This window comes from Pelophylax lessonae, assembly GCF_965119305.1.
Source record: "Pelophylax lessonae genome assembly, chromosome: 13".
Lineage (NCBI taxonomy): Eukaryota > Metazoa > Chordata > Amphibia > Anura > Ranidae > Pelophylax > Pelophylax lessonae.
The window spans coordinates 911,062-931,532 of NC_138780.1; the positions used below are offsets into that span (position 1 = coordinate 911,062).

The window sequence follows — 20,471 nt, forward strand, 5'->3', positions numbered from 1 at the left end:
GTGAGGTGACTTTCTTCTCTGGCCGTGCTGTGTGAGGTGACTTTCTTTTCTGACTGTACTGTGTGAGGTGATCTTCTTCTCTGGCCGTCCGGTATGAGGTAACCTTCTTCTCTGGCCGTCTGGTGTGAGGTGACCTTCTTCTCTGGCCGTCTGGTGTAAGGTGACCTTCTTTTCCGGCCATCTGGTATGAGGTGACCTTCTCTGGCTGTCCAGTGTGATGTGTGCGAAATATTAAACTTTTTTTCTCTGGCTGCGCTGTGTGAGGCAACCTTCTTCTCTGCCCGTCCAGTGTGAGATGACACTCTCTGGCCATTGTGTGTGAGTTGACTTTCTTCTCTGGCTGTCCTGTGTGAGGTGCCGTCCTGTGTGAGGTGCCCTTCTATGGCTATCCGGTGTAATTCTCTGGCCATCCAGTGTAAGGCGTCCAGAATATTGACCAACTTCTCTGGCAGTGGTGTGTGAGGTAACCTTCTTCTCTGGCCATCCAGTGTGAGGTGACCTTCTTCTCTGGCCATCCAGCCTGAGGTGACCTTCTCTGATCATCTGTTGGGAGGTGACCTTCTCTGTCCATCCGGTGTGAGGTGTCCTGAATATTGACCTTCTTCTCTGGTCGTCTGATGTGAGATGACCACCTTCTCTGTCCATCCGGTGTGAGGTGTCCTGAATATTGACCTTCTTCTCTTGCCATCCGGTGTGAGGTGACCTTCTTCTCTTGCCATCTGGTGTGAGGTGACCACCTTCTCTTGCCATCCGCTGTGAGGTGACCTTCTTCTCTGACCATCCGGTGTAAGGTAACCTTCTTCTCTGGCTGCCCGGTGTGAAGTGACCTTCTTCTCTGGCCGTGGTGTGTGAAGTGACCTTCTCTGGCCGTGGTGTGCGCAGTGACTAGCTGTGCTGTGTGAGGTGACCTTTTCCTCTCTCCATCCGATGTGATATAACCTTCTCTGGCCATCCGATGTGAGGTGACCTCTGGCCATCCGATGTGAGGTGACTTCTGGCCATCCAGTGTGAGATGACCTTCTCTGGTCATCCATTGTGAGGTGACCTTCTTCTCTGATCATCTGTTTTGCGGTGACCTTCTCTGTCCATCCGATGTGAGGTGTCCTGAATATTGACCTTCTTCTCTGGTAATCCAGTGTGAGGTGACCACCTTCTCTAGCCGTCCTGTGTGAGGTGAAATTCTTTAACTGTCCGATGTGAAGTGACCTTCTATTCTGGCCACCCGTGTCAGGTGACCTTCTCTAACTGTCCTGTGTGAGGTGACCTACTTCTCTGGCCATCCAGTGTGAGGTAACCTTTTTCTCTGGTCATCCTGTGTGAGGTGACCTTCTTTTCTGGCCGTGTTGTGTGAGCTGTCCCAAATGTTGACCTTCTCTGGCCATCCTGTGTGAGGTGACCTTCTTCTCTAACCATCTGGTGTGAGGTGACCTTCTCTGGCCCTGCTGTGTGTGGTGGTCTTCTCTGGCTGTCCTGTGTGAGGTGTCCTTCTCTGGCTGCCTTAAGTCCTCTGTATCTCTCACCTCTGATGTCCATCGCTCAGGAGTCAGGAGGAACGAGGTCATCTCCCATGTAACCCAGTGATGATGGGAGGTTGTCAGCACCAACCAAGTCTGATGATACAGTCCCACCCAGTCTGATCATTTTGTTTGTCCAGATTTGAAAGGCCAGTGATCAGGTTACAGCAGTGATCCACATCTGACAATGGGCCTTCGAATATCATGCAGGGATCCCACTGGTACCACACTCATGCTTCTTTTCCTGGGTCCCTACTGGGAATGTAGAAGAAAATCTATTTCTTACAGTTATCAGAAGCGTGAGCCTTTTTTTTCCTTTACCCCAAGCAGGTGATTGGCCATTTAGGCATCGGTCACATGACTCCTCAGCAATGTATCCAAGTTGGGACCTCTCTTGGCTCCTATTGGCTGAACATGGAGAGGGAGTAAAGAGAAGTATACATTTTAGCACACTTGGCCTGCATCTGTATAGAGTGCTATGTGTGGTATCCCATCTGGGGAGGGGCACATTTACCTGAAACCCAGAGTTAGGGGATTGTGGCAGGTACCGGGGAAGATCAGCATTGCAGTTACGTAGCCTGTGGTGATATCTTCTTTACAGCCACGTTGTAGATTTGGAGGGTGTAAACAGCATGTAGGCCCATTGAAGGGTCCGGTCATTAACATGCTAATTAATATTAACACTTTCTAAATTTTGTTGTCTCTTTCCAGTCATGGGGGTCCCATTGCGAAGCCTGCGGCACAGTTCTACAATGGAGGAGTCTGTGGATTGTTTGCTGCAGCGCACAACGGACGATGTCCTCCCCTCCTCTGCCCCCTCCTCCTCCAGTCCCGCCAGGGGGCACAGCCGGGAGAAAGGCCAGAGCAGGTCGGACACTTTGCTGGTTTCAGCGCCTGCCATGGAGTCTCCTCCAGATGGCCTCAGCTCATCATCTAGTCGTCTGCCAAGCCTGAAGAGGAGTGTGGTGGAAGCCATACACAAGCAGGCTCGGAGAATGTACAACTACGATACCATTCTGTCCTCCAAGAAGAACCTGGACCACGTAAATAAAATCCTAAAGGCCAAGAAGCTGCAGAGACAGTCCCGGACAGGAAACAATATTGTCAAGAGGAGGCCGGGGAGGCCCAGGAAGTATCCTCCAGACTCTCTACTGGCCATGCCGCTGGTCAGCCAGCAGGAGAATAACGCTGCCCGATCAGACACGGTGACGGACATTATCGAAGCCGTAGTGCAGGGGGTGACACTGACCACCGAGCACCACAAAGGCTGGAAGAGGAAGCATCTAGGTGTGGAGAAACCCATGAGGAAACGTCTGAGGACGTCATTGGATGAAGACCGGGAGAGCAGCACAAGGTACGACCAATCATTTCCTTTCTTCTCTTCTATTCATCATTATACGTCCAATCATTTCCTCTCCTCTACTTTTCATCATTATTCTAGAACACTCTGTCCAATCATTTCCTCTCTTCTCTTCTTTTCATCATTATTCTAGAACACTCTGTCCAATCATTTCCTCTCTTCTCTTCCAGTCTGGCGGAGATATCTTTCATCGGTGATTCTTCGGGTCGAGAGATCGGTCACCAGGAACGGATGGAGGCGTTTTCCCGTCACCTTGCTCCTCTCCTGCAGCGGGAGAAGAAGATTGCACGTCCCCCCAAAAAGAAATACCAGAAGGCTGGACTTTTCTCTGATGTTTATAAGACCACCGAGTGAGTGGCGGGGGCAGGGATACCCTTCACCGCCCCAATACTTAAGGGTTTCTAATGTTCAGGGTATAGGGTGATATCAGGCTGTGTCTCATCCCCCTGTCCGGGTATAGGGTGGTCTCCACCTGTTGTCATCTCACGCTGCGTCTCCCCCTCTCGTCCGGGTATGGGGTGGTCTCCGCCTGTGGTGATCTCACGCTGTGTACCCTCCCCCTGTCCGAGAATGAGGTGATCTCACGCTGTGTTCCATCTACCTGCCTGGGTAAGGGGTGGTCTCCGCCTGTGGTCATCTCACACTGTGTCTCCCCCTCGTCCAGGTATGAGGTGGTCTCCGCCTCTTGTGATCTCACACTGTTTCCCCTCCCCCAGTCTTGGTATGGGGCGGTGATCTCACGCTGTGTCCCCTCCCCCTGTCTGGGTCTGGGGTGGTCTCTCACGCTGTGTCCCCTGTCCGGGTGAGGGGTGGTCTCTGCCTCTGGTGATCTCACTCTGTGTCCCCTCCCCTTGTCCGTGTATAAGGAGGTCTCTCACGCTGTGTCCCCTCCCCCTGTCCGGATATGAGGTGTGTGAAGGTGGCGGGTATCAGACCCCTGGCCTTCTCATCCAACTTGTGACCAAAGACCAGGCAATCTCACACCCTGCTGTCACTTGCGTAACAATGCCACTCTCAGCTGCACCCTGCACACAGATTGTCCAGCTTGCAGGACCACAATCTAGATGCCAGCAGACTGAGAGCAATTGTCACCGGGATGATTAAACAATTAACCTTTCTCTGCCACCACCTCTAAGTTATAATGAGCCCAGAGGACGCTCGTAATTTTAGAAATACCAATTATGACTTTAGAATAATCATCCGTAACACACACTGTCACAGCAGACAGGAATGTCCGGAGGATTTATGCTAAACAGTAGTGCTCTTCAGGAGGCAGGTTCCATGGGGTCAGTTTGCGTTTAGATCTTAGAGACAAAAGTAACACTTTTCAAAATAAGGTTTAATTATAAGAAAGGTTAAAATTGGTGCAAATAAAAATATTTACAGAAAAATGGGTTACAAAGAAATAGAGACACAATACAGCAATTTAGAAGAATAGATAAAGAATTAGAAATGAAATACTTGCATTCAAAAGTCCCGGGTGTTTCAGAGTTTCAGAGGCTGAACATGTGGGATCCGTTCTTCCCTTCAGCAATGTTACTGCTTGATGTTAAAATTGAGAACTGAGAGCTCCATCGGTTCCTATCTTTTTCTCTGGCCCGCAGGGGGTGTCACCAGAAGTACTTGACCAATAAACACTGGGGCCATGGGCGGTCCGGAGGCTCATAAACTTCTAAGGGACCTCCCAGGTTAGACAGATTTCTAACAGAAGTCATATCTCGAAATAATAAATTTATTATCCACAGACACTAAACAGGGGTTATCTCGGAATAACCTCTGACCCGTAAGGCATCTGATCGCTAGCTTGTCTTCCCTAGGATCGAATGTGATCATGTGTGATCTTAATTCGATCGGTATTTTATTTGGCATTCAAATATATATTTTCTAGAGACATGTCATGTTCGCGTAAAAAGTTATGAATTGGGTATGGATTTGTGAGATGTAGGTGTTACATTTTAATTAACAACTGGGCTTGTGGAATTTACAAGGCAACCTCCCTGGCCATCTTCTCAGACCTCTGAGATGAGATCTGCTCGTTTATGACCCGGCATCTGCCAGGATGTGTTAATAAGGTTTGCTTTGAAGCTCTGAGGCCCAAACTTCCTGCATTCCAGGAGGTAATTAACACTACAAAAAGGAGCTGGGGTTAGGGGCTGGTAAAGGAATGACCTTTTTGGTTTTGAAAACTGTCAGCTGCTGGAGCCACGCAAAATGGTGTCCCATCGCAGGATACCATGACAAAATGGTGTCCCAGCGCATGATCTCATTACAAGGTGGTCTCTGCCTCTGGTGATCCCATGCTTTGTCCCCCTCCCACTGTCCGGGTATGGGGTGGTCTCCGCCTGTGGTGATCTCATGCTGTCCCCTCCCCCTTTCCGGGTATGGGGTGGTCTCTCATACAGTGTCCCCTCCCCCTTTCCGGGTATGGGGTGGTCTCACACGCTGTGTCCCCTCCCCTTTTCCGGGTATGCGTGCTCTCTCACACTGTGTCCTCTCCCCCTTCCCGAGTATGGGGCTGGCCTCTCACGCTGTGATCCCTCCCCCCGTCCGGGTATGGGGTGGTCTCTAACGCTGTGTCCCCTCCCCCTGTCCGGGTATGGGGGTTGTCTCTCATGCTGTGTCCCCTCCCCCTGTCCGGGTATGGGGGTTGTCTCTCACGCTGTGTCCCCTCCCCCTCCCCCTGTCCGGGTATGGGGGGTGGTCTCTCACGCTGTGTCCTTTCCCCCTGTCCGGGTATGAGGGTGGTCTCTCACACTGTGTCCCCTGTCCGAGTATGGGGGTGGTCTCTCACGCTGTGTTCTCTCCCCCTTTCTGGGTATGGGGGTGGTCTCTCACGCTGTGTCCCCTGCCCCTGTCCAGGTATGGGGGTGGTCTCTCACGCTGTGTCCTCTCCCCCCTGTCTGGGTATGGGGGTGGTCTCTCATGCTGTGTTCCCTCCCCCTGTCCGGGTATGGGGGTGGTCTCTCACGCTGTGTCCCCTCCCCCTGTCTGGGTATGGGGGTGGTCTCTCACACTGTGTCCCCTCCCCCTGTCTGAGTATGAGGGAAGTCTCTCACGCTGTGTCCCCTCCTCCTGTCTGAGTATGGGGGTGGTCTCTCACGCTGTGTCCCCTCCCCCTGTCCGGGTATGGGGGTGGTCTCTCACGCTGTGTCCCCTCCCCCTGTCCGGGTATGGGGGTGGTCTCTCACGCTGTGTCCTCTCCCCCTGTCCGGGTATGGGGGTGGTCTTCTCACGCTGTGTCCTCTCCCCCCTGTCCGGGTATGGGGGTGGTCTCTTACGCTATGTCCCCTCCCCCTGTCTGGGTATGGGGGTGGTCTCTCACGCTGTGTCCCCTCCCCCTGTCGGGGTATGGGGGTGGTCTCTCACCCTGTGTCCCCTCCCCCTGTCAGGGTATGGGGGTGGTCTCTCACGCTGTGTCCTCTCCCCCTTTCTGTGTATGGGGTGGTCTCTCACGCTGTGTCCTCTCCCCCCCTGTCCGGGTATGGGGGTGGTCTCTCACATTGTGTCCCCTCCCCCTGTCCGGGTATAAGGGGGGTCTCTCAAGCTGTGTCCTCTCCCCCTGTCCGGGTGAGGGGCGGTCTCTGCCTCTGGTGATCTCACTGTGTCCCCCTCCCCCTGTCCGGGTATGGGGGTGGTCTCGCGCTGTGTCCCCTCCCCCTTTCTGGGTCTGGGATGGTCTCTCACGCTGTGTCCTCTCCTGCTATTACAGCCCGAAGACTCGTCTGATGCAGCTGAAGAAGGAGAAATTGGAGTATAACCCGAAGGAACACGAGTACGGCCTGCTGCCCGCCCCCATCCATATTGGTGAGTCCTCAGGGTCCTGTAATGGCCAGGTTTGTGCCGTTCATACAGAAATGGGGGGGGGGGGGGGAGGGGAAGTGTAGTACACACAGCCTCCTGGGGGGGGGGGGGGTAAAGTGTAGTACAGACAGCCTCCTGGGGGGGGGGAGAGGGGAAGTGTAGTTCTCACAGCCTCCCTGGGGGGGCTGTAGGATCTCAGTCTCTGGGGGGAGGGGGCGGTAGGATCTCAGTCTCTGGGGGGAGGGGGCGGTAGGATCTCAGTCTCTGGGGGGAGGGGGCGGTAGGATCTCAGAATCGGATGGTTCCTCTGGTTCCTCGCCACCAACACAAAAAGAAGCTTTTGTTTCCTCCAGTGAGGTCATCCCAGAGCCAGCCAATTCCCCGCACAGCCCGCCCATTCCAGTATCCCGCTCATTCCAGGATCCTGCCCCCTCCTCTCACATAAACAGCAACTCACACACTCTGATTACAGAAATTTTTACCCTCCCCTCCCCCACCCCATCACACCTCCCCCTCCCTCCCCCGCTCCATCACACCTCCTTCAATATATAATCTCTCCTCCCAGGAGGAACTCCGCACACAATTTTTCCCCAACCATCATAATCTCAGCCAATAGAGGCCCCTCCCACATTGGGGAGATCTCCTGCAGTAGTTTGTGTCTCTGCCCCTCCCACAAATGGGAGATTTCCCTGCAGTAGTTTTTCTCTACCCCTCCCACAATGGGGAGATTTCCCTGCAGTAGTTTGTCTCTGCCCCTCCCACAATGGGGAGATTTCCTGCAGTAGTTAGTGTTTCAGCCCCTCCCACAATGGGGAGATCTCCTGCAGTAGTTTGTGTCCCAGCCCCTCCCACAATGGGTTGGGTCTCATGTGTGTATCTCTTGCAGGGAAATATCTCAGACATAAGAGGAGTGACTTCCAGCTTCCATATGACATCCTGTGGCAGTGGAAACACAATCAGGTAAGTGTCCTCCCCCGGGGTGGTCACCCGCTGTGGGGTGTGGGGAATGGAATGATCTGACGGGCAATCCTCTCTACTCTCTTCTAGTTGTATAAGAAGCCGGATGTTCCGCTTTACAAGAAGATCCGATGCAGTAAGTCCCCCAAGTCCTTTCCTTCATAACCCCCCCCCCCCCCCAAACATTACACATCACTGACCGGAGGGTGGGACCCCAACAGTGTCCATAGAACCCGCTCTCCCCCTCCCTCTCTGGATTTAGTGTGACCGGATGGTGGGACCCCAGCAGTCTCAATAGCGCCCTCTCTCCCCCTCTCTGGATTTAGTGTGACCAGATGGTGGGACCCCAGCAGTCTCAATAGCACCCTCTCTCCCCCTCTTTTGATTTAGTGTGACCGGAGGGTGGGACCCCAGCAGTCTCAATAGCGCCCTCTCTCCCCCTCTCTGGATTTAGTGTGACCGGAGGGTGGGACCCCAGCAGTCTCAATAGCGCCCTCTCTCCCCCTCTCTGGATTTAGTGTGACCGGATGGTGGGACCCCAGCAGTCTCAATAGCGCCCTCTCTCCCCCCCTCTCTGGATTTAGTGTGACCGGATGGTGGGACCCCAGCAGTCTCAATAGCGCCCTCTCTCCCCCTCTCTGGATTTAGTGTGACCGGATGGTGGGACCCCTACAGTCTCCATAGCGCCCTCTCTCCCCCTCTCTGAATTTAGTGGGACCCCAACAGTCTCCATAGCGCCCTCTGTGGATTTAGTGTGACCGGATGGTAGGACCCCAGCAGTCTCCATAGTGCCATCTCTATGACCTCTCAGCGATCCCCACACTGTACTTGTGGTCTTTTGTCAGTATACAGCTTCCTCCAGTCTGGACATAGATATCAGATATTCCAATCTAGCCGACAACTTACCTTGTATGTGTCTGAAAACATCAACTCCTTTATTGAACAAGAAACCGACTTTTATACACTTGAGAAGTATGTCAGTCACTACATGAACAATGAGCCAAATTTTTACCCCAAACATCACACAATGGTTAGCTCCCTCTCACCCTCTCAGGATATCAGGCCCCTCTCTCTGACCTCTCTGTCTCCATAGATGTGTACGTGGATGTGAAGCCGCTGTCGGGATATGAGGCCACCATGTGTAATTGTAGGAGGCCGGACAGTCGGGTGGACTGGGGCTGTGTGGAGGATTGCCTGAATCGGTGAGCATGCGGTGCAGTGACACGAGAGTCGGTGATTGGTGGCTCCTCCCAGGCTGACGGTTTGGCTTCCCCTTTGCAGGATGATATTTGCAGAGTGTTCCCCGAACACGTGTCCCTGCGGGGAGCAATGCAGCAACCAGCGAATCCAGAGACACGAGTGGGTGCAGTGCCTGGAGCGCTTCCGTGCGGAGGGGAAAGGGTGGGGCATCCGCACCAAGGAGCCACTCAGAGCCTCGCAGTTCATCATCGAGTATCTGGGGGAAGTGGTGAGCGAGCAAGAGTTCAGGTAAGTCCCACGTGTGTCAGCAGAGAGCTGTGATTGGCTGGCTGCATGGGGGCCTTAGAGATTTGTGGGCGGAATTGGAAGGGAGAATTGTGCGCATTATTCAGCAAGCCCTGAAGTGCAGTCAGTGGCGCCACCTGCTTCCGGGTTAGGAAATCTTGCGGCAGTAGCTGCGTCTGTGGCAGCATTGTAGGAGGGATATGGCATGGTTGCAGGAGGAGTCTGGCGGGGTAGTAGGAAGAGTCTGGCGGGGTAGTAGGAAGAGTCTGGCGGGGTAGTAGTAGGAGTGTGGCGGGTTGGTAGGAGTGTGGCAAGATAGTAAAAGAGGTGTGGCGGGGTTGGTAGGAGGAACGTGGCATGGTAGTAGTAGGAGTGTGGCGGAGTGATAGGAGGAGTCATGCGAGATGGTAGGAGGAGTGTGGCACGTTAGTAGGAGTGTGGCAGGGTAGTAGGAGGAGTCAGGCGAGGTTGTAGTAGGAGTGTAATGGGGTAGTAGGAGGAGTCATGCGCGGTAGTAGGATTAGTCAGGCTTGGTATAATGTGATCTCTGTGTGTAGGAGGAGTCAGGCAGGTAGTAGGAGGAGTCAGGGGTGGTATAATGTGATCTCTGTGTGTAGGAATCGGACGATTGAACAATATCACAACCACAACGACCATTACTGCCTGAGCCTGGATTCCGGGACCGTCATAGACAGTTACCGCATGGGCAACGAGGCCCGCTTCATCAACCACAGTTGTGACCCCAACTGTGAGATGCAAAAATGGTGAGCCTACTGTCTCCTCCCCCTACCTACAGCACTCCTACTGTCCCCTCCCCCCTACCTTCAGCACCCTCTACTGTCCCCTCTCCCCCACCTAGCTCCTCCTACTGTCCCCTCCCTCTACCTACAGTGCCCCCTACTGTCCCCTTCCCCCCTACCTACAGCACCCCCTACTGTCCCCTCCCCCCTACCTACAGCACCCCCTACTGTCCCTGTAATGGAACCGCGACCCACACTGTGTTTGTGGACTTCCGTCAGTATACGGCTTCCTTCAGTCTTGAACATAGGTATCAAATATTCCAGGCGCCCCCATACAAAGCTAGCTGACAACTTGTACTGGAATCTTCTTTTATTGAACAGTCACACAGAATTTATATACAGCATGGACCTCCCCCTCCTGATCAGATTATCCCATCAGGTCAGGGGCTGCCTGATTACATTATCATATGCAGATGAAATTATATACAGAAATAGAATTAACCTGAACTAATTATCTAGCCATCTGGACAGGAACAATATGTGAGTTCATTAACAATTAACAATGAGACAGACAGGCTTAACAGAATCCACATCACACCTCAATACACAGACAAAAGGGAGAGACCATCAGTGACAGACTGTCCATCTCTGACATTGAAGAACATGGAACAGAGGCCAATGTGATCAGTTCTTTCAATGAACATGTTCAGAATCAATCAGGCCAGGAATAGTCCTCATATATTTCTCGAGAGACATGGGTGACAAATATTACTGTCCCACTTGAAGTAATCCAAACCATATTCTTAGTGTCCATTAATTATCTGTCTTTCACTCCCAGTTACGGTGAGTACCCTCACATATCTTCCCCCCAAAGGTAGACTAACCAGGTGCCAGACCTCCAATCGGTCTGTGTCTGAGTTAGTCGGGTAACAAGTCCCAAAGAGTCAATCCACCATGGCAGCTTCCTTGACAAAGTTCCACATAGTTTGTAAGTTTGTCCCGGCAGGGCGCATGGAGCTCTCATAGCCGATCAGTCTGTGGAAGTCTGGTTTGGGCCGGCCAGACTGGGCTTCTTGGGCACCCTGTGTCCCTAATAGACACAGGGTGACTTACTTCTCTCAGCCCCCTAGGCCCCTCTTATGTGAATTTCCCAACCTCTCTAAGGTAAGCTGTGTCCCACGAGCCCCCCAACTAAAGTGACTCCCGTCACATCTCTCCCCTTTCGGAAGGAGACTAACGCAGGAGGAGACCCCAAACGGGTTCACTTTGAAGTTAGTCTGTAGCTCCAGTCCCCCAAAGTCCATACCCGCACAGTACCCCAAACAAATTGTCCTGACTGGAGCATTACTCACCCAGGCAACCTCTGCCTCTCTCATAGAACATACCCGCTGTGGGGAAGAAGCGTGGACTGGCCCTTCTCCCTGGAGACCTTTCAGCCGCTGGATAGAGGACAGGGTGGCTGGGGTCACTCCCTCATGCTGTTTTGACCTGGGCCGACTGCCCAACATCCCTGGGATATAGAGGTGAAGACCGCAGTCCCATCCACTCCCACAGGAACTCCATCTTTTGTACGTTGAGGGCAGAGGCCAGCCGCACTCTGCTCTGTTGCCAGCTCTTCTTCTGGGTTGGTGTCATCATTCTGGGGCTCCGTCTGCTGCTGGGAAGAGGAGTCAGCTGCTCCATCTTCCTTACCCTCATCTGGCGGTTGGGACAACCTTTCTCCGGTACTGTCTCCCAGATGCACAGATCCTGGCTGGGGAGGGAAGACAGCAATCTCCTCTCCCTTCTCCCCCTGGATCCTGATCTGCTGCTGGGGAGTGACCGCCACTATCTCACCCTGGGCCCCTGGATCTGCCACAGGTTTGGGGCAGAGGTCTTGGACCCTCTGTCCAGTTGTCAGCGCTTCAGCTGGAGAAGTTTCTTGTAACTCCACAGATGCTGCTGGCAGGAAATTCCATGTCCCTGTCAGTGGTGTAGGAGAAAGGTCGGCTGCCTCTTCTCTCAGGGAGGCTGAAGCTGCTGTTGGTGTTGGGCAGAGCTCAGTGATGTTAGGCCCTGATGCCAGCTGTTCCGCAGGGAAGTAAACTGAAAAGTCAGTGGCCTTGCACACATCTTCCTGGGTCACCAATTGTTGCAGGCAGAGGTCAGCAGGATGCCGCTCTTCTGCTGGAGGCTCACTGGGATGTTCCCCCCCCCCCCCAGCAGAAAAGTCTATGAAATCCTCAGTCTCTGGAATTGCTGAAAGTCCAGGGCATGGGTTATTGGCACTCGGGCCCAGTGCCAACACTCCACCTGGACCAGCCTTCGTAACTCAGCTTTTCATTCCTTGTGCGGTTGTCTCCCCAAAAACACCTTTCGAACTTCGTACTGCGACCAAGGAGGGGAGGATTTTTCTCTGGTGTCGCTGCTCACAGGCTAGCGCTTCCTCCCAGAGATCCCAGCGGATTACATCATACCATCCTAGCAGGACCTTCTCTGACACCGGTCCCCTGTGCTGAGGACCTTCTCTGACACCGGTCCCCTGTGCTGAGGACCTTCTCTGACACTGGTCCCCCGTGCTGTATCCGCATCTCTCGCAACCTCCTGAATTCCTCTTCCATGGCGGCTGATATCTGTACCTCTCCTCTTCTGTTATCCAGACCTTGAATCCAGATGGCGGTTTGGATGTCCCAGACTCCAGGAAGCATCCCGCCGTATGCCACCAATGTAACGGAACCGCGACCCACACTGTGTTTGTGGACTTCCGTCAGTATACGGCTTCCTCCATTCTTGAACATCGATATCAGATTTTCCAGCAGTCCCCATACAAAACTAGCCGACAACTTAGCTTGTTCTGGAACCTTCCCCTTTATTGAACAGTCACACAGTTTATATACAGCATGGACCTCCCCCTCCTGATCAGATTACCACACACAGGTCAGGGTTGCCTGATTACATTATCATATGCAGAGGACATTGTATACAGACTTAGAATTAACCTGAACTAATTATCTAGCCATCTGGACAGAAACAATATGTGAGTTCATTAACAATGGGACAGACAGGCTTACCAGAATCCACATCACACCTCAATACACAGACAATAGGAAGAGACTGCCAGTGACAGACTGTCTGTCTTTGAAGCACCTGTCTGTCCTCTCCTGTATAATACCTACAGCGCCCCCTACTGCCACATCTGTCCTCTCCTGTATCCTGTATAATACCTACAGCGCCCCCTACTGCCACATCTGTCCTCTCCTGTATAATACCTACAGCGCCCCCTACTGCCAGATCTGTCCTCTCCTGTATAATACCTACAGCGCCCCCTACTGCCAGATCTGTCCCCTCCTGTATAATACCTACAGCGCCCCCTACTGCCAGATCTGTCCACTTCTGTATAATACCTACAGCGCTCCCTACTGCCCGATCTGTCCCCTCCTGTATAATACCTACTGCGCCCCCTACTGCCAGATCTGTCCTCTCCTGTATAATACCTACAGCGCCCCCTACTGCCACATCTGTCCTCTCCTGTATAATACCTACAGCGCCCCCTACTGCCAGATCTGTCCTCTCCTGTATAATACCTACAGCGCCCCCTACTGCCAGATCTGTCCTCTCCTGTATAATACCTACAGCGCCCCCTATTGCCACATCTGTCCTCTCCTGTATAATACCTACAGCGCCTCCTACTGCCAGATCTGTCCTCTCCTGTATAATACCTACAGCGCCCCCTACTGCCAGATCTGTCCTCTCCTGTATAATACCTACAGCGCCCCCTACTGCCATATCTGTCCTCTCCTGTATAATACCTACAGCGCCCCCTACTGCCAGATCTGTCCACTTCTGTATAATACCTATAGCGCCCCCTACTGCCAGATCTGTCCACTTCTGTATAATGCCTACAGCACCCCCTACTGCCAGATCTGTCCTCTCCTTTATAATACCTACAGCGCCCCCTACTGGAAGATCTGTCTCATGTAATGACATCACTGTCTTGTGACCAGGTCAGTGAATGGGGTGTACCGCATCGGTCTGTACGCCTTGAAGGACATGCCAGCGGGAACCGAGCTGACCTACGACTACAACTTCCACGCATTCAACACAGATAAACAGGTGAGTGGTGTGTGACCCCATTTGTTGTGTGACCCCATTTATTGTGTGACCCAATTTTTTGAGGTGTCCTCTTCTCTGTATCCCCTGATAGGTGGTAGGTGTGTACCCCTAGGTAGGTGGTAGCTGTGTACCCCTAGGTAGGTGGTAGCTGTGTACCCCTAGGTAGGTGGCAGCTGTGTACCCTTAGGTAGGTGGTAATTGTGTACCCCTAGGTAGGTGGTAATTGTGTACCCCTAGGTAGGTGGCAGTTGTGTACCTCCAGATAGGTGGCAGATGTGTACCCCTAGGTAGGTGGTAATTGTGTACCCCTAGGTAGGTGGTAATTGTGTACCCCTAGGTAGGTGGTGGCAGCCATGTTTTGGTTTCCTAGACCTCTGTGTACATGAAAGGTGTTTCTTCCTCTCCTGGCAGCAATTGTGCAAGTGTGGCTTCGATCGATGCCGGGGAATCATTGGTGGGAAGAGTCAGAGAATGAACGGACTGACCAACAAAGGCGCTCATCAGATTCCCTCTCATCGGAGGTTGGGGCGCTCCAAGGAGAAGAGGAAGTCCAAGCATCGGCTGAAGAGAAGGGTGAGTGCGGGGGAGATGGGGGATGCTGGGAGCAGAATACAGTTTGTGGCTGCACTCTGTACAAGGGGGTGCCAGTGACTGCATCAGATGGTGCAATTCATACAATTGTGCTGAAAAGTTTGCCCCCCCCCCCCCCCCCCCGGCAGAAATGGAGACATTTCGGCATTGATAGTGGAGATATGACTGATCTTTTATTTTCAGGTAATGATGATAGGAGAAGAGTATGTGATGGTGGGGGAGGGGTATGTGATGGTGTGGGTGGGATAGTGATGATATGAAGCCATTAATTATCAGATTGTCCCCCCCAAGGAAAGTTTGGCCTTGGTACAGACACACAAGGTGACACACATCGGAGGTTCCCTTCCCATATCTGTGGTCTCTGGGTATAAATAGTCAATGAGTTTGTTAGCCCTCACGTGGTTGCACTGAGCAGACTAAATACTGAGCCATGGGGAGCAGAAAAGAACTGTCAAAAGACTTGCATAACAAGGTAATGGAACTCTCTAAAGAAGAAAGAGGATACAAAGCCTTGAATATGCCAGTCAGTATTGTTCAATCCCTTATTAAAAAGTGGAAGAATTTGAGGATCTCTTGATACCGAGCCAAGGTCAGGTAGACCAAGAAAGATTGCAGCGACAACTGCCAGAAGATTTGTTTGCGATACAAAGAACAGCCCACAGGTCACCTCAGGAGAAATATCGGCTGCTCTGGAAAAAGTCAGTGTGGGTGTCCAAAGGAGCAATGACAATACTTCAACAAAAGTGAGCTGCATGATGGAGTTGCCAGAAAAAAGCCTTTACTGCGACAATGCCACAAGTAAGTCCGGTTACAATATGGCGACAACACCTTGGCACGCCTCCCAGCCTCTGGCGCATCATAATCTGGAGTCACAAGACCAAAACGGAGCTTTATGGTGACAACCATCAGCGCTATGTTTGGAGAGGAAAAATCCCATCCCCACTGTGAATCATGGTGGTGGCTCACTGTTATTTTAGGGGGTGGGGGCTCTAAGCATGGGTGGGGGGTTGATCTTGTAAAAATTGATGGTAAGATGAATGCAGCGTGTTTTCAGAAAATACTGGCAGACCATTTAAATTCTGCAGAAAAGCTGCTCATTGGACGCTCTTGGACTTTCCAGCAGGACAATGACCTGAAGCACAAGGCCAAGCTGACCCTCTAGCAGGACAATGACCCCAAGCACAAGGCCAAGTTGACCCTCTAGCAGGACAATGACCCCAAGCACAAGGCTAAGCTGACCCTCTAGCAGGACAATGACCCCAAGCACAAGGCCAAGTTGACCCTCTAGCAGGACAATGACCCCAAGCACAAGGCCAAGTCGACCCTCTAGCAGGACAATGACCCCAAGCAAAAGGCCAAGTTGAACCTCTAGCAGGACAATGACCCCAAGCACAAGGCTAAGTTGACCCTCTAGCAGGACAATGACCCCAAGCACAAGGCTAAGCTGACCCTCTAGCAGGACAATGACCCCAAGCACAAGGCCAAGTTGACCCTCTAGCAGGACAATGACCCCAAGCACAAGGCCAAGTTGACCCTCTAGCAGGACAATGACCCCAAGCACAAGGCCAAGTTGACCCTCTAGCAGGACAATGACCCCAAGCACAAGGCCAAGTTTACCCTCTAGCAGGACAATGACCCCAAGCACAAGGCTAAGCTGACCCTCCAGCAGGACAATAACCTGAAGCACAAGGCTAAGCTGACCCTCTAGCAGGACAATGACCCCAAGCACAAGGCTAAGCTGACCCTCCAGCAGGACAATGACCCCAAGCACAAGGCTAAGCTGACCCTCCAGCAGGACAATAACCCCAAGCACAAGGCCAAGTTGACCCTCCAGCAGGACAATAACCTGAAGCACAAGGCCAAGTTGACCCTCTAGCAGGACAATGACTCGAAGCACAAGGCCAAGCTGACCCTCCAGTGGTTAAAGCATAGGAAGATGAAGGTTCTGGAGTGGCCATCCCCTGACCTTCATATAATCGAGCCCCTTTGGGGGGGGGGGGGGGGATCTCATACAAAACCACCAAAGACTTGGCATGACCTGGAGGCATTTTGCCAAGACCAATGGGCAGCTCTACCGCCGGGAGGAATTCCTCATTATTCTAGAAGACTAACCGCTGTCATTGGTGATAAAGGGGGCAATACACAGGACTAAGGGGGTGCAGACTTCTGAATGTAGGGGGGGGGGAGAATTTTATTGGTTTGTTTTATGATTGGGCAGTTCTGTGATCACCTCCAGTTACAGAATAGGAATCCCATAAGAAATAGAAGAAATTGGTTTTGCTGCTCACTCATACATCCTGTATATTCCCAATTCTCCAGGGGGGGGACTTTTCACCACAACTGTACTTCTAAAGTGATGAGTAGATTAAATCCAGTTTTCTGTTTGTAGAGGGGTTACCACAGTGACGATCGCAGCGATAGTGTCGGGGCATCGAACAGACTCGGCTCCCAACTCCACATGAAACCCATGTCCAACAGGGAGAGGTATAAACCTTCCACATCCCAGCACTGTGCCCCCTTCACCCTCTACTGTGCCCCCTTCACCCTTTGTACTGTGAAGGGTGAAGGGGGGCACAGTACAGAGGGTGAAGGGAGGCACAGTACAGAGGGTGAAGGGAGGCACAGTACAGAGGGTGAAGGGGGGCACATTACAGAGGGTGAAGGGGGGCACAGTACAGAGGGTGAAGGGGGGCACAGTACAAAGGGTGAAGGGAGGCACAGTACAGAGGGTGAAGGGAGGCACAGTACAAAGGGTGAAGAGAGGCACAGTACCGAGGGTGAGGGGGGGCACAGTACAGAGGATGAAGGGGGGCACAGTACAGAGGGTGAAGGGGGGCACAGTACAGAGGGTGAAGGGGGGCACAGTACAGAGGGTGAAGGGAGGCACAGTACAGAGGGTGAAGGGGGGCACACCTTCACCCTCTGTACTGTGCCCCCCTTCACCCTCTGTACTGTGCCCCCTTCACCCTCTGTACTGTGCCCCCTTCACCCTCTGTACTGTGCCCCCCTTCACCCTCTGTACTGTGCCCCCTTCACCCTCTGTACTGTGCCCCCTTCACCCTCTGTACTGTGCCCCCCTTCACCCTCGGTACTGTGCCCCCTTCACCCTTTGTACTGTGCCCCCCTTCACCCTCTGTACTGTGCCCCCCTTCACCCTCGGTACTGTGCCCCCCTTCACCCTCGGTACTGTGCCCCCCTTCACCCTCTGTACTGTGCCTCCCTTCACCCTCTGTACTGTGCCCCCCTTCACCCTCTGTACTGTGCCCCCTTCACCCTCTGTACTGTGCCCCCTTCACCCTCTGTACTGTGCCCCCCTTCACCCTCGGTACTGTGCCCCCCTTCACCCTCTGTACTGTGCCCCCCTTCACCCTCGGTACTGTGCCCCCCTTCACCCTCGGTACTGTGCCCCCCTTCACCCTCGGTACTGTGCCCCCCTTCACCCTCTGTACTGTGCCTCCCTTCACCCTCTGTACTGTGCCCCCCTTCACCCTCTGTACTGTGCCCCCCTTCACCCTCTGTACTGTGCCCCCTTCACCCTCTGTACTGTGCCCCCCTCACCCTCTGTACTGTGCCTCCCTTCACCCTCTGTACTGTGCCTCCCTTCACCCTCTGTACTGTGCCCCCCTTCACCCTCTGTACTGTGCCTCCTTTCACCCTCTGTACTGTGCCGCCCTTCACCCTCTGTACTGTGCCCCCCTTCACCCTCTGTACTGTGCCCCCCTTCACCCTCTGTACTGTGCCCCCCTTCACCCTCGGTACTGTGCCCCCCTTCACCCTCTGTACTGTGCCTCCCTTCACCCTCTGTACTGTGCCCCCCTTCACCCTCTGTACTGTGCCTCCCTTCACCCTCTGTACTGTGCCTCCCTTCACCCTCTGTACTGTGCCCCCCTTCACCCTCTGTACTGTGCCCCCCTTCACCCTCCGTACTGTGCCCCCCTTCACCCTCGGTACTGTGCCCCCCTTCACCCTCGGTACTGTGCCCCCCTTCACCCTCTGTACTGTGCCCCCCTTCACCCTCTGTACTGTTCCCCCTTCACCCTCTGTACTGTTCCCCCTTCACCCTCTGTACTGTGCCCCCTTCACCCTCTGTACTGTGCCCCCCTTCACCCTCTGTACTGTGCCTCCCTTCACCCTCTGTACTGTGCCCCCCTCACCCTCAGTACTGTGCCCCCTTCACCCTCTGTACTGTGCCTCCCTTCACCCTCTGTACTGTTCCCCCTTCACCCTCTGTACTGTTCCCCCTTCACCCTCTGTACTGTGCCCCCTTCACCCTCTGTACTGTGCCCCCCTTCACCCTCTGTACTGTGCCCCCCTTCACCCTCTGTACTGTGCCCCCCTTCACCCTCTGTACTGTGCCCCCCTTCACCCTCTGTACTGGGCCCCCCTCACCCTCTGTACTGTGCCTCCCTTCACCCTCTGTACTGTGCCCCCCTTCACCCTCTGTACTGTGCCCCCCTCACCCTCTGTACTGTGCCTCCCTTCACCCTCTGTACTGTGCCCCCCTTCACCCTCTGTACTGTGCCTCCCTTCACCCTCTGTACTGTGCCTCCCTTCACCCTCTGTACTGTGCCCCCCTTCACCCTCTGTACTGTGCCCCCCTTCACCCTCTGTACTGTGCCCCCCTTCACCCTCGGTACTGTGCCCCCCTTCACCCTCTGTACTGTGCCCCCCTTCACCCTCGGTACTGTGCCCCCCTTCACCCTCGGTACTGTGCCCCCCTTCACCCTCGGTACTGTGCCCCCCTTCACCCTTTGTACTGTGCCCCCCTTCACCCTCTGTACTGTGCCCCCCTTCACCCTCTGTACTGTGCCCCCCTTCACCCTCTGTACTGTTCCCCCTTCACCCTCTGTACTGTTCCCCCTTCACCCTCTGTACTGTGCCCCCCTTCACCCTCTGTACTGTGCCCCCCTTCACCCTCTGTACTGTGCCCCCCTTCACCCTCTGTACTGTGCCCCCCTTCACCCTCTGTACTGGGCCCCCCTCCACCCTCGGTACTGTGCCTCCCTTCACCCTCTGTACTGTGCCTCCCTTCACCCTCTGTACTGTGCCCCCCTTCACCCTCGGTACTGTGCCCCCCTTCACCCTCGGTACTGTGCCCCCCTTCACCCTCGGTACTGTGCCCCCCTTCACCCTTTGTACTGTGCCCCCCTTCACCCTCTGTACTGTGCCCCCCTTCACCCTCTGTACTGTGCCCCCCTTCACCCTCTGTACTGTTCCCCCTTCACCCTCTGTACTGTTCCCCCTTCACCCTCTGTACTGTGCCCCCTTCACCCTCTGTACTGTGCCCCCCTTCACCCTCTGTACTGTGCCTCCCTTCACCCTCTGTACTGTGCCCCCCTTCACCCTCTGTACTGTGCCCCCCTTCACCCTCTGTACTGTGCCTCCCTTCACCCTCTGTACTGTGCCCCCCTTCACCCTCTGTACTGTGCCCCCCTTCACCCTCTGTACTGTGCCCCCCTTCACCCTCTGTACTGGGCCCCCCTCCACCCTCGGTACTGTGCCTCCCTTCACCCTCTGTACTGTGCCTCCCTTCACCCTCTGTACTGTGCCCCCCTTCACCCTCTGTACTGTGCCCCATTCTGCCTGTCTCTGACTATTCTCTTCCTGTCTGCCTGTCTCTGGCTGTTCTCTTCCCTTCTACCTGTCCTGCTGTCTCTTATGCCCCGTACACACGTGCAGATTATCTGCAGACTTACCTTTTCTATGTAGTGCAAGGGCCTGCCGGATTGCATACAATTGAAAGTGTTTAGGTTTGACCTCATATTATATGGTTTTGGTAAGTCTGCAGATAATCTGCACGTGTGTATGGGGCATTAGTCTCTGCCTGTCCTGCTGTATTTTGGTCTCTGCCTGTCCTGCTGTATTTTGGTCTCTGCCTGTCCTGCTGTATTTTGGTCTCTGCCTGTCTGGCTGTCTCTTGGTCTCTGCCTG

General features: G+C 53.7%; 1 protein-coding gene across 2 annotated transcripts in view; it reads left to right on the plus strand.

The window, feature by feature from the left end:
- ASH1L (ASH1 like histone lysine methyltransferase) overlaps positions 1-20,471 on the plus strand; it is a 111,151-nt gene that overhangs the window by 68,099 nt on the left and 22,581 nt on the right. For both annotated transcript variants that reach the window (XM_082275397.1, XM_082275398.1), the window contains exons 5-15: positions 2,226-2,868; positions 3,045-3,224; positions 6,584-6,678; positions 7,562-7,635; positions 7,723-7,768; positions 8,726-8,834; positions 8,914-9,120; positions 9,735-9,881; positions 13,841-13,949; positions 14,361-14,522; positions 16,930-17,024. In XM_082275397.1, coding sequence (XP_082131523.1) covers positions 2,226-2,868; positions 3,045-3,224; positions 6,584-6,678; positions 7,562-7,635; positions 7,723-7,768; positions 8,726-8,834; positions 8,914-9,120; positions 9,735-9,881; positions 13,841-13,949; positions 14,361-14,522; positions 16,930-17,024 — 1,867 coding nt within the window. The remainder of the gene's footprint in view (positions 1-2,225; positions 2,869-3,044; positions 3,225-6,583; positions 6,679-7,561; positions 7,636-7,722; positions 7,769-8,725; positions 8,835-8,913; positions 9,121-9,734; positions 9,882-13,840; positions 13,950-14,360; positions 14,523-16,929; positions 17,025-20,471) is intronic.